Source organism: Arvicanthis niloticus, chromosome 1, assembly GCF_011762505.2.
Source record: "Arvicanthis niloticus isolate mArvNil1 chromosome 1, mArvNil1.pat.X, whole genome shotgun sequence".
Classification (NCBI taxonomy): domain Eukaryota; kingdom Metazoa; phylum Chordata; class Mammalia; order Rodentia; family Muridae; genus Arvicanthis; species Arvicanthis niloticus.
In genome coordinates, this window is record NC_047658.1 from 78,677,348 (window position 1) to 78,689,551 (window position 12,204).

Genomic DNA, 12,204 nt, shown 5'->3' on the forward strand with positions numbered 1-12,204 from the left:
TGAGCACATGTACATGGCCTTTGGACTCTGGCAAGTCTCACTGATATTCCCCAGGAAGCTTGTGGAACCTCCTGTTTATAAAGGTTTTCAGTCTGTTATACTTTCCCTCCTGTTCTCCCTAACGCGGATGTTTGCATTCCGCAGGAGTTCCTGATGTGACAAGCTGTTTGCTCCAGCTAGCACCCTCCTGGACCAGACTCGAAGCCCTGGCAGCACCCAGGGAGACATATTCCGGTCCAACGCACTGTCATTTTCCTCCTGGACTGAGCAAGAGCCTCTGAGCTCATCTTTCCCTACTTCAGCTTTGATACTTTGCAAACATACTGTGCTCGCTGAAGTCAAAGTAACACAAACATAAAATATGGATATGTCCTGTGATGTACTTCCCAATGACTCCCTGTTCCTACAGGACAAAGGCATAGTTGCTACTGTGGCCTGGAAGGTGGCCTTGATCTGCCAAGGCTTATATTCAGCCTCTCAACATAACCCCAGCACTGCAACCTGTGTCACACAGGTTGTTTCCTCCTGCTCCCCCTCCCCCCACACACACATCTTTACACACACTGCTTCCTCCACCTGGAAGCTGGCTACTAATACCTCTTCCTCTTCCTCTCCCTCTTCCTCCTCCAATTCATCCTCTTCCTTCTCTTCCTCTTCCTCTTCCTCCTCCTCCTCCTCTTCCTCTTCCTCCTCCTCCATCTTTTCCTCCTCTTCTTCCTCCTCCTTCTCCTCCTCCATCTTCTCTTCCTCCTCCTCTTCTTCCTCTTTGTCCTCTTCCCCCTCCTCCTTTTACTTTAAACCCCTGAGGAGATGACCTCCCTGGAAGTATCTATCCTTGACTCCCTTGAGCAGACTCAGGAGGGCCCTTCTCTGTCTTCTTACACCAATTTGCATAGAACTTCTAAAACATTAAGAAAAGAATCACAGAAGCATGTGTCTTACTCATGCATCTGCTGTTTGTCACAGGAATAGCTCACTTAGCTTAGGCCTTTGCTCTGCCCCACTGCCTGGACTCCAACCCTGCCCTGGACTGTTGCAATATTCTCACAAATACAGAATGTTTCTAGTTCTGCTCTTTTGGGTGACTAGAAAAATTAAATAACCTTTGATTGGAATGCTTAAACATTTCTACTGGACACAATGAAATAAGCAGTCTCATGAGTTTGAGGCCAGCTTGGACTAGGGATGCCGATTTGCTCCAGTTACATAACTGATGAACTATACTTAGAGTGAGCCACTTCAGTGGTCATGTTTACCTGATGGGAAGCCTTGGATCCTTCATGCTTTCTAGAATAAGGCCCAATTTCTTAGCATGTGATGTCCAAAGGGGGAATCCCAAGGGGTGTGGAGTCATCACAAAGTATGCTTGGCATCTGCCACTTGGGTTAACTGTCAGGAGTTGGGAAACTTTTGGTACCTTTTATATTTCTGATTCCAGGACCCCATCCTCACTGGAGCAGCTGCTGTAAAGGCTCCATGAGTGGCTCTGGGCAAAGGTGGAGGGGTTTCAACCAGCCACATACAGCCCCTGAGCTGTCCTGATCCCTGAGGCCCAAGCCATGGGGGACCTGACCTCACAACAAGGACAGAAGCCTGGTTCTTACCAGAGGGCCCACAGCTGCGACTGGAATTCTGATTTGCGAGTTTCTTAAATTCCATGAGCTCAGCATGGTCCTTCTCGTACGTTCTCTTCAGATTCTCCACATACTGCATCATTACTTCCGTGGCCTTTGACATGCGCTTTTCCTGCAGGGAATGAGGTCACAGGTACATGGGCACAGCTGAAGAAAGGCACCAGCTACACTGCTCTGAGCTCAGCCAGAATTGATAGGCCGCAGGGATCAGATCTGTCCTGAGAGTTTGTTGCCACTGGGCTGAGAGGTGGCATTGGACTGAGAGGTGGCATTCCAGGGAGGAGGAAAACACAGCCACAGGCTGTAAAAGGTGAGAGAAGGACGGGATTGGTTTACTCTGGGAGAGAGTAAATGGGGATGACTTTCTGGATATAGCCTGAAGCCACTGATGTGGGGTGTAGGCACATAGACATGGGCAGGATAGACAAAGGTCCAAGGCCAGAGAACTTCAAGGCATCCAGAGGCAAAGGCAGTTCCTCACAGGACCTGTATGTAGAAGATTTATCCTCCAGACAGGAATCCTTTAGAAGGAAAGTGGGCCCCATTCCATATTATGCTGGGCCACTGAGCATATCCAAGGGTGTCTGCAAGTCAGTATAGCACTTGTATATGAACTCCCTGCTTCATGTAAAAGATGAACAAGCACAAGGGTTTGCTGGGAAGAAGCTTTCTAGGGCTGGGTCATGAAGGACTTAATGTGCTAGATGAAGGAATCTTGACTTACTGTGCAGAAAAAGAGGAATTAGAGATGGTGTTAACATGAGGGGTGATGGAGTCAGGAACGGAGACAGGACAGATGTGAATGAGACTTGTAGAGTGAGCGCTATGGGGTGCACATTTCTAAGCTGGTCCAGAGGAAGCAGGGAGGAAAGCAAGAGCTAAGACACAGAGATGGGGGTGGGGGAGGCACAAGGTGGGGGGAACCAGAGGCAGAGTGGGGGACCGCAAGGCAGGGTGGGGAACCACATTACAAAGGATACAAGCCAGGTATGGTGGTGCATGTCTATATCTTAGCACTCAGGTAGTTGAGGCAAGAGGACCATGAATTCGAGGCTTTAACTACTACATAGTTAAATTCTGCCTGAAAGTAAACAAGTGGGGGCTGGAGAGATGGCTCGGTGGCTAAAAGCACTGACTGTTCTTCCAGGGGACTCGGGTTTAGTTCTTAGCACCCACATGGCACTTCATAACTGCCTGAAACTCCAGTCCCAGGGGATCTGACACACTCTTCTGGCTTTTCCTGGCACTAGGTGGGCATGTGGTACATAGATATACATGCAGACAAAATACCCATACATATATAAAAACACATAATAATTAAAAATAAACAAGAGTAAAGGTAAAATTAATACATGGAGAACTAGAAATATATTTGGAAGGGTTACTTACAATGGGGGTGGGGTTTTTCTTTTCCCATACTCCCTAGAGTCCACAAAAAGACCTAGCTTAGGCCCTGTCTATCCTAGAAGGATTTCCCTATAAATGGCCCCATTACTGTGTGGGACTGAGACCCGCCTCTTCCCTAGCATCCTTCTGATGTTGTTCCCCACTGGGCTACTTCCTAGGTCGCAATGCTGAATCAGCCACCCTTTCTCCAGAAAGACACAAGGGTGGGACACAAGTCAGTCCCGTGGCTTGGCCGCCTTTCACTCTGCAGGCAGTACTTACGGATGTACCCTCAGCACATCCACTCACACAAACAGTGCGGCAGGAATGGGTACAGCAGTGTTGCACAACATTTATGTGCTTTCCATTTCGTCAGTCCTACATGGCAGACACTGTAAGCAGCTCAGCCCAGCACGCTCACGTGTGGAGAGCTCAGTGAAGAGCCACAGTATGAATGACAGAGCCTGGAGGGGAACTCGGCAGTGGGCACAGACACATCGTGTGGAGGCTCCATGTGCGTTAAGTGGCCAGGGTGGGGAGTCTGACCTGGGCTGGCACCCCACTCTGCCACTCACTCACTAATGCTGGAACAGTTTCAGTATCCCTGACCCAGAATGCTTACTGAAAATGTTTGCAATTTTGTCAGGTTTGGGAATATTGCATAGACACAATGAAATATCTTGGGAATAGGACCCAAGTCTAATTACGGTCAGCGTATACCTTGTTGTACATGTGGCCCAGAGATAAGTTCGCACATTTTTAGTGGATTTTGGCTGTGTTGTTTTCTACTTGTGATGTAATGGAGGCACTCAAAATATTTGAAATATTTGGGATTTTCCACCACCTAGAAACTATATCTTTCTGAAAATATTCAACATCACTGGGAGCAGAGATGGGGGTGGAGGCCACTTTTCAGGGTTACTGGGTGTATTAAATGAAACAGCACTTTTTCCTGAAGCATGCTCTGCCCAAATGCTGGTTCAGTAGAAGTTGAGTATGTATTCTGTGAGAACACTGAGGAGGGAGAGCCTCCCCAGTCACATACCCTTACAAAACACACAGGAAAAGCTCAACAGACTTCTTCAGTAGAATTCTCTAACTTAACTACTGTTGATTGGCTCCAAGAGAGGAGGGCCGTTACACAGTCTACCTCAAATGTCCATGCCCCCCGAAAACAATTCCTAAAGGAATAATTCAAAGGTTTATTTGGCACCAAATATGTCGCAATATCTCAACAACTTATATAGAATGCCTGGCCTAAGTCAGTCATCAAGAGGTGGTACCTCTCGGTTATGGTTTGTATATTCTTGGCCCAGGGAGTGGCACTATTAGAAAGTGTGGCCTTGTTGGGATAGGTGTATCACTATGGGTGAGGGCTTTAAGACCCTCTTCCTAGCTGCCTGGAAGGCAGTTTTCTGCTAGCAGCTTTCAGATGAAGATGTAGAACTCTCAGCTCCTCCTGCACCATGCCTGCCTTGATGATAATGGATGGAACCTCTGAACCTGTAAGTAGCCCCAACCAATTAAATGTTCTTAAAAGAATTGCCTTAATCACGGTGGCTGCTCACAGCAGTAACACCCTAAGACACTCTCTTTGCTCCTGTTTGAGTCATGGTGCAAATTACTCCAAGCGGAACAGTGTCAGCCAGCAAGGCCAAGGGCTGTGGGGCTCACCTGGCGCACAGCACCCACCACTTCAGCCCGGCTAGAGAGGCGGGCAGCCAGACGATGCAAGACAGCGATGTCTTCCAGAAGCTTCTGATAGGTCTCCCGGTGTTCGCAGTGGTACCAGACAGATGCTGAGGACTGAGTGACAATAAGGAGCATCACCCAGAGTCCTCAATCTGAGAGCCTAACCCCAATGTGCAGTTGGGGGGGATGGGCCCTCAGGAAGTGACTAGGTAACTAGGGTGGAGCCCTTACCAATGGGATTTCTGCTCATACATCAGGGGCCCCAGAACTTTCTCTTAACTTTCTACTGTATCAGGCTATAATGAGAGGTTGTCAGTCTCACTATAGCCTCAGTGTGGATCTGACCATGCTGGAACCCTGAGTTTAGCCTTCTAGTGCCCCAGAGCTAAGAGAAACAATGTGTTTGTTTTTTAAACCACCCAGCCTATGTTAATTTATTATAGTAGCTTGAACTGACTAAAAAAGCATACCAACTCTGGATTCATTTTCATGAAACAAGCCCAGGTCACAGTGTCTTCCAGACACAGGAGAAGCTCAGTGGAGACACTACATCCGGCTGGCCTGAAAGGAGTCATGTCTGAGCCAACCATCCCTCTTCTAAGGAGCTGCCAGGATGCCTGACCCCAAGCCCTCAGAACCTCTGCCTCAGCCCCTCCTGGCCCTTTGAGGAAGACTCTGTCAGGACCTTGGATCCCTTCTCATTCCTGGAGACTACTTTGCTAGTGAGAGAAGTGTGAATTTGGGCCCAGCCCGCAGAGACGGTTGCTCTTCAATTACCGTAATGGAGGCTTTGAAGTTTTCCAGTTCCTTCTCAGTGTTCTCTTCTGTCAGGTTGCGTTCCCTTTCAGCCTGGTTAATTCTAGACTCCAAGGTGTAGCTGTCATTTCTAAAGGCCAAGGACAGTTGTACAAACACGTTCTGTTGGGAACAAGAGTGAGGTAGAGGTGCTGGGAGGAGCCACTGCTGCCCAAGGCTGCAGGCGGGGTGCTTGCTCAAGCCCTTTCACCAGGAACTAGTCACAAAGGCCCTATGTGCACATGAACTAGCCACCAAGGCCCCCATGTGCACATGAACTGGTCACCAAGGCCCCCATGTGCACATGAGTTAGTCACCAAGGGCTCCATGTGCACATAACTTCCCTTCATGATAAAACATACCAAACAGATAAATGGCAACCCTTGAGGTTCAGCTCAGGTCTTTTCCTGGACCAGAGGCCAAATGTAACCATGAGACAATAGCATTCTGCCTTTCCCTGAATTAAGAGCGCTGATGTTTGAGTTAAGATAGGCTTAGGCCAGCGCTGTGTAAGCAGTTTGGACTCATGCTGGGACCTATTGTAGGGGGATTTGGGAGGTCTGCATCAAACCTCTGTAGCTGAAGAAGTGCTAGCTCAGCAGCAGGCTTGCAGATTTAAAACAAACTTCAGTTTCTAACCTTGTTATCTCAAATTCCTATGTCACCTTTAAGTAACTTCCCGGCAATAAGACAAGAACAGGTATGGATCTATTAAGATAAATGTCCAGGAAAAAAGATTCCAGCCCAAAATGAAGCACACCATACAAGAATGATTTTTTTTTTAATTTTTAAAAGTTTTTATATATGAGTATGTTGCCTGCATATATGCCTGCACACTACAAGTCCAAAGGCCAGAAAAGGGAGTTGGATGTCTTGGAATAGGAGCTACCATGTTGTTTTTGAGAATTGAGCCCAGGTCCTCTGGAAGAGCAGCCAGTGCTCTTAACTACTGAGCCATCTCCAGCACCGCAAGAATGAACTTTAAAGGTGCAGGTGATGAGATGTGGAGTTACCACTCACGATAGCACATAACTACTGGGGAGGAAAAATAGACAAGTGGACTCCACATAAGAAATAAGGAGGGAGGTGTCTTTGATTCCAGTTGCTTCATCTGCCTTGCCTGAAGCAAGTGGAAGCAGCTTTCTTTCTTCCTTTGTTTTGTGTGCATATGTGTGCGTGTGTGTGCATGTGTATGTGTGCGTGTGCGTGTGCGTGTGCGTGTGCGTGTGTGTGTGTGTGTTGCAACAGTATGCATGTAGAGGTGGAGAACAGCATCCAGGAGTTGGTTCTGTCTACTGTAGGGTCATGATGTTGTCAGGCTTGCATAGAATTTTACTCACTAAGCTGTCTCACCAACTCATACTCTGTGGTCACTGACCCTGCCTGGCTTCTGAAGTTCACATAACAGGGCCAATGGCAGTTATCTCCAGACAAGAACTGTCTCCTAGATGACAGTGGTGGTTCTATTGAAAATGACCCCTTATTGACCATCATGATTGTGAATTTTGTAAACCTTGCTACATTTAACCCCATTAACAACTGTCTGGAGTGAGGACTCTTACACCTGTTTCACAGGTGAAGAGACCAAGACTAGAGACATTAACTTGTTCAAGGTGACACATGACTAGCAGAGCAAAGACTTGACCTTAGAACATCTGATTCCCAAATCTGTTTTACTTCTGCATGCTGATGGCTATGTTAGCACACATCTGAGGACAGGATCTGATGTTAACTGAGCTGGCATGATCAGCCTCCATAAATGCTAGAGAGGGCTTTGACTCACAGCCCAGGGATGAGGATTCTCTCTCCTACCCAGCTTCAGCCCATGAGCAGTTCTCAATGCTTAGCTCTCTATACCTGACACGAAGGGTCCTGAGATCAGTTGGAATATTTGTATCCAACTCTTAATCTTGTTAACTCCTGATTCTGGGAGCTTGGGCAAGATGTTCGATTGCCCAGCTTCTCTTCTGCTTCAGGTCTTGCTCCACCTACTCTGCAGAGCTACTAGGAGATCAGCTGCATTGGGGGTGGTGGGCTGTGAATGTGCTTACAGTGGTAATGTCTGGTTCAAGGTCATTGTGTTACCTGGTCGGGGTGGGAAATAGTTGTCTCAGGTTGTCTTTCTTCCATTGCTCATCTGCTCCACTTCTCCAACCCTCCCTAACTCACCTCTGCTACATTTCTTGTCCATCTGTCCTTTCACCAGAATGAAGTCTCAGCTCACCCATCATCCAGCATTGGGACAAGAAGGTCAAATCAGGGAAGGCAGCGCCAAGAACTTTGACACTGTCAGCTGAGCTGGCCTTCTTGCAACCCAAACTCTCAGGAGGCCTTTGTCCTCCACGCCAAACTCTGAAGCTTGAAACATGGCCACATTTTAAATTTTTGAAATAAATTTGGTATACTTGTAAAGTCTCCTGGCTAGCTTTGTATTGGAAGCTCATCCATCAAGGGACATCAACAGTCTTTAAAGGTGGCAGCTCTGGCAACCTTCTCACCTCTGACCAGATTTGTCAAAATGAATGGAGGCAGGCTTGGGAAACTCAGCAGTGGCTGGGAACAAATATCCAGAACATCCCACAGTCACTTCTTGTCACTCTTGTGTAAAAATGTTAGGGCCACAGGCTGGAGGAAGGAATGTGTGGATGAATGTCATCAGAGACAGTCAGTACATGTCACAAAGCCCATGTGCCACTTACCTCGACTTCCTTTTCAGTGAGTGGAGGGGCACTGTGAAGAAGAAAAAATGTACAGGTGAATTTTATTCAGCCTACTAAATAAAGCAGAAGGTGACTTCGAATGACCATCAGGGCATGCATTTCCAGAAGAGGAGTGAGCAGGGCTAGTGAGATGAAAAGATACAGTCCTTGGTGTCCTCCTTGTCATCTGTGACCACTGACATTTATAGAGGGGGTATGGAATATTAGATGTTGGGGTCAGCACCCAAGAACAGCCACTATGATCCCTCTAAGTTCCAGCTTGCTCATATGTAAAATCAGAATAATAGTGCCTATGTTGTATAAGCCTTATAGGACTATACATATACATCATATACATGTGTGTGCATACACATATGTATTCATGAACATGTGTGTACTGTGTGTATAAATACAGTCAACCTTTCTCAGCCACATGTTCCAGATTTCTTTTAACCAACCACTCTATATTGAAAACTTTAAAACAAACTGTGTCTATACAGAATTTATTTAGACTTCTTTTGAACATAGTCTCTAAGCAACACAGAATAGCACCTATTTATATAGAATTTACACTATATTGGGTATTATAAATCATGCAGAGATTATTAAAAGTGTTGGAGGGTTGTAGAGACTATATGTAAGTACTATGCCATTTTATACAAGGTTTTGAGCATTTGAATTTTGGTGTCTGTGTAGTGTGTGTATGTGCATGTCCTGGAACCAATGCCCACTGCAGATTAGCTGTATATGGCACCTTGGCTATTGTTACTGTTCACCCATAGGCTGTGAGAAATCAGAAAACACGCATGCATTTGTCATTTTCAAACTGTGTATCTGAGGTAAACTGTAGCGTTCGAGGGCTTCCCTAGCTCTGAAAAGACTGATCCTTCCTTCCTAGACTCCGAGAACTGTGACAAACATCTATTTGGTCCAGATACTGCAAGGCAAGAGAAGGGTTGGTAGAGCTCACTGCAGCAGGAGCCTCCAAACCCTGGGATTCGGGTGGCCAGTGAGTACCAGCTGACATAGAGGTGACCTTCTGAGAGGTTCCTGAGCAGTTCCCACACCCTGCCCCAGTCACAGAGTCCTTATCTGCACAGCCACTCTGTGTGGCTGCCTGTGCAGCTCTTAGTAACTAAAGTTGGCCCCACTGGAAGCCCAGATAACGTAAATACCACACAGGCGCTTTCCTGTGCTGGGTGGGGAGGCCAGGAGGGGTCCAACTCGCGTCACAGGACTTGGCGAGCAAGCATGCCATCAATAAACTTCTCAGGAAACACAATTTTCCTCCCTTGTACGGGTACGGAGAGACCCTGAGAGCAAAGGTAGATGGGTCAGCCATTTCTGCAAAGGGCTGGTTCTCATCCTTGACCAAGGACAGCAAGAGCCTTCCTGTCAGGATGAGACAACAAGACCCCGTGGCCATCAAGTTGTCAGAAAACAGAGCATGGGGACAAACAATGACAAAGATGTCACATGCCTACAATTCTTGTCACAGGCCCTGTCCTTTCAGGGTCAACATACCCTTATTTTTCTACTTCGGTGATTCTCATTCTACTTTGTGCTACAGAACACACACACAAACAGTAAGGAACTGGGTGGTGTGATGTAGAGCAAATGGGCACATGGTACAGCCAGTTCTTAAGGCAGAGCTCTGGACCCGCCTAGACAGCAAGGAGCCAGAACCATGGTCCTCCAAGACATGGAGAGTAACGATGTATCTTCTCAGGTACCCTTTGTGCACTCTCTTTGAAATCTAAATTTACCAAGTAAATGATCCGTGAATATTTATTTCTTCCCATTCCATGAGTCACTTTCCACTTTCTGAGCAGCGTTGATGGCACAGGCTTTTTATTAGGATTATGATGATGATGACGATGGCGATGACAACGACTTATTTTTCACCTGTTCTTTTTAAACCTTCTGCTTGTGATTTCCTGTCTAATCTGGAACTGTGGGCTAACCCAAGCTCATGGCTCATGAGGATTGCTTGCCTCTTGTATTTTCCCCTAAGCATTCCATGGTATTATCCCTGATACTCAGGTCTTCTGTCCATTGTGAGCCGGTGTTTGTGTATTATGGTAGCTTCACTGTTTTCTGTATTTTATGTTTATGAGTACTCTGTTTGCATGCATTCATGGATGACAGAAGAAGGCATCAGATCCCATTGTGGATGATTCTGAGCCACCATGTGGGTGCTAGGAATTGAACTCAGCACTTTGGGAAGAGCAACCAGTGCTCTTACCCCCTGAGCCATTTCTCCAGCCCCTAGCTTCGCTCTTTTGCATGTGATCCGCCAGTTGTCTCCCTGACATTGATTAAAACCACTTCTTTTTGTTTGGAAAACTATCCACCAAAGACTTTGCATGTGTGGCTTCTTCTTGTCACTGTGAGCAGGATCCCTGACTACCCTGTCATACAGGTCTCCTTTGACTCCCCAGTGTCTCGCTTGGATTGTTCTCGGGACTGCCCTATCTCATGGTGCTCCTAGAAACCTCATCCTCTCAAATCCGCTCTCTTTACTTCCTAATCCAGCTATCCAGGATGCGTTCTGTGCTGGCACCGTCCCACGCTCTGCCCACAGATGGTCTCATTTAGTGCATCCTGCCAATGGCGGAGCACTTACAACTCTTCTATAGGCAATGGAGTCAAAACTCAGAAAGGAAAGAAACTTTCTCCCTGTGAGTAGAAGTCTGGGGGGCTTTCTGCTCGGCTCCTCATTTGATTTTGGAGGCTGTGCATCCCTCCATATACTCACTGTCTGCCCCACAGGTTTGAAATGTGTATCCCCTGGCCCAAAGCCCACCACTCTCACCTCTGGGGACCCTCATGTCCTCAAAGGTTCTTGTCTGTGAATTCCATATACCCTTGGAGTTGGAAATACCAATATGTCCCATTCTGTGTTTTGGGCTCGTCAGTCCTGCCTGGACCACTGGACTGCATCCCTTTCAGGATGAAAACCAAGACTGCTACTCCGCTGTGTTCCACCCATGCTCTAACACGGGAGTCCCCTGAAAGTTCTTCAAAAGTTCATGTCCTGATTTACCTTCCGGTGAGTGACTTGTGAACCCTAAGTTTGCGGAGCAATATGTCAGAAATGTTGGGCATCACATCCAGACCACTCTTTGACTCTTCTTCCTCGGCTGCTGGAGCGAGTTCAGATGAGACTCCTGGAAAATAAGGATTTCCCTTATAGAATGCCTGTTTGAAATCATACTAGTACTATCAGCAGCTGGCTTCAGGTCCCAAGAAAGCTGTCAACACTTGTAAGCAGTTTGTTACACTCCAGAGACCTTATTAACTGGCTTCTATCTTACTTTACCCTCATAGTGATCTGAAGAGCTCCTTCTTAACCATCCTTTATTACAGGTGGATAGTATATGGCTCAATAAAGTTGGTAACTTGCTGAAGATTACAGGCACAACGAATGGCCCAGCCCAACAGCAAACTAACATCTATCTGTCCCCACTCGTTTCTTCCCATAATCGCTGTTGTCAAGTACGATCATGTGTCAGCACTTAGATGTTGGTTTCTGGCAACTGGAAGCTGATTGACTCTGATTATGGTGTTTGGGGGAAACCTATTTGGCATGCTCTTAAAGGGATCTCTTGACTGATAATTCTTTACCAAATAAATTCAAAAGCACTGTCTTCTTCTCCTACCTAGAAATCAGTGTCCAGTTTGCCAATAGATAGTAACAGAAGCCGGTATTTTCCAGGATAAAGCTAAGGTCATGAGCCTTGTCACAGGCCTCAGAAATACGGATGTCTGCTAGTCAACAGAGCCAACAAACAGCATGTGTTGCCTCCTGAAATGATGCAGGATTGTAACCGGGAAACAGAAAAAGCAAACCATAAATCTCTCTTCTGCTTGAGTAGCTCTCATACCCTCAGCAAACAAGCTCTTTCCTGGATCTATCTCCCATTTCCCAGTTGCTCTTTGAGGAATCCTATGGTTCATGGTCTCTAGAACCCACCCCATGCCTATACATATTCTGC

General features: G+C 46.7%; 1 protein-coding gene across 8 annotated transcripts in view; it reads right to left on the reverse strand.

Annotated features, from left to right (window-relative positions):
- The window catches only part of Irag1 (inositol 1,4,5-triphosphate receptor associated 1), a 109,784-nt gene that overhangs the window by 23,966 nt on the left and 73,614 nt on the right, over positions 1 to 12,204 (reverse strand). For all 8 annotated transcript variants that reach the window (XM_076940947.1, XM_076940942.1, XM_076940944.1 and 5 more), the window contains 5 exons: positions 11,253 to 11,376; positions 8,207 to 8,237; positions 5,490 to 5,630; positions 4,695 to 4,826; positions 1,605 to 1,746 (listed from right to left, as the gene is read on the reverse strand). In XM_076940947.1, coding sequence (XP_076797062.1) covers positions 1,605 to 1,746; positions 4,695 to 4,826; positions 5,490 to 5,630; positions 8,207 to 8,237; positions 11,253 to 11,376 — 570 coding nt within the window. The remainder of the gene's footprint in view (positions 1 to 1,604; positions 1,747 to 4,694; positions 4,827 to 5,489; positions 5,631 to 8,206; positions 8,238 to 11,252; positions 11,377 to 12,204) is intronic.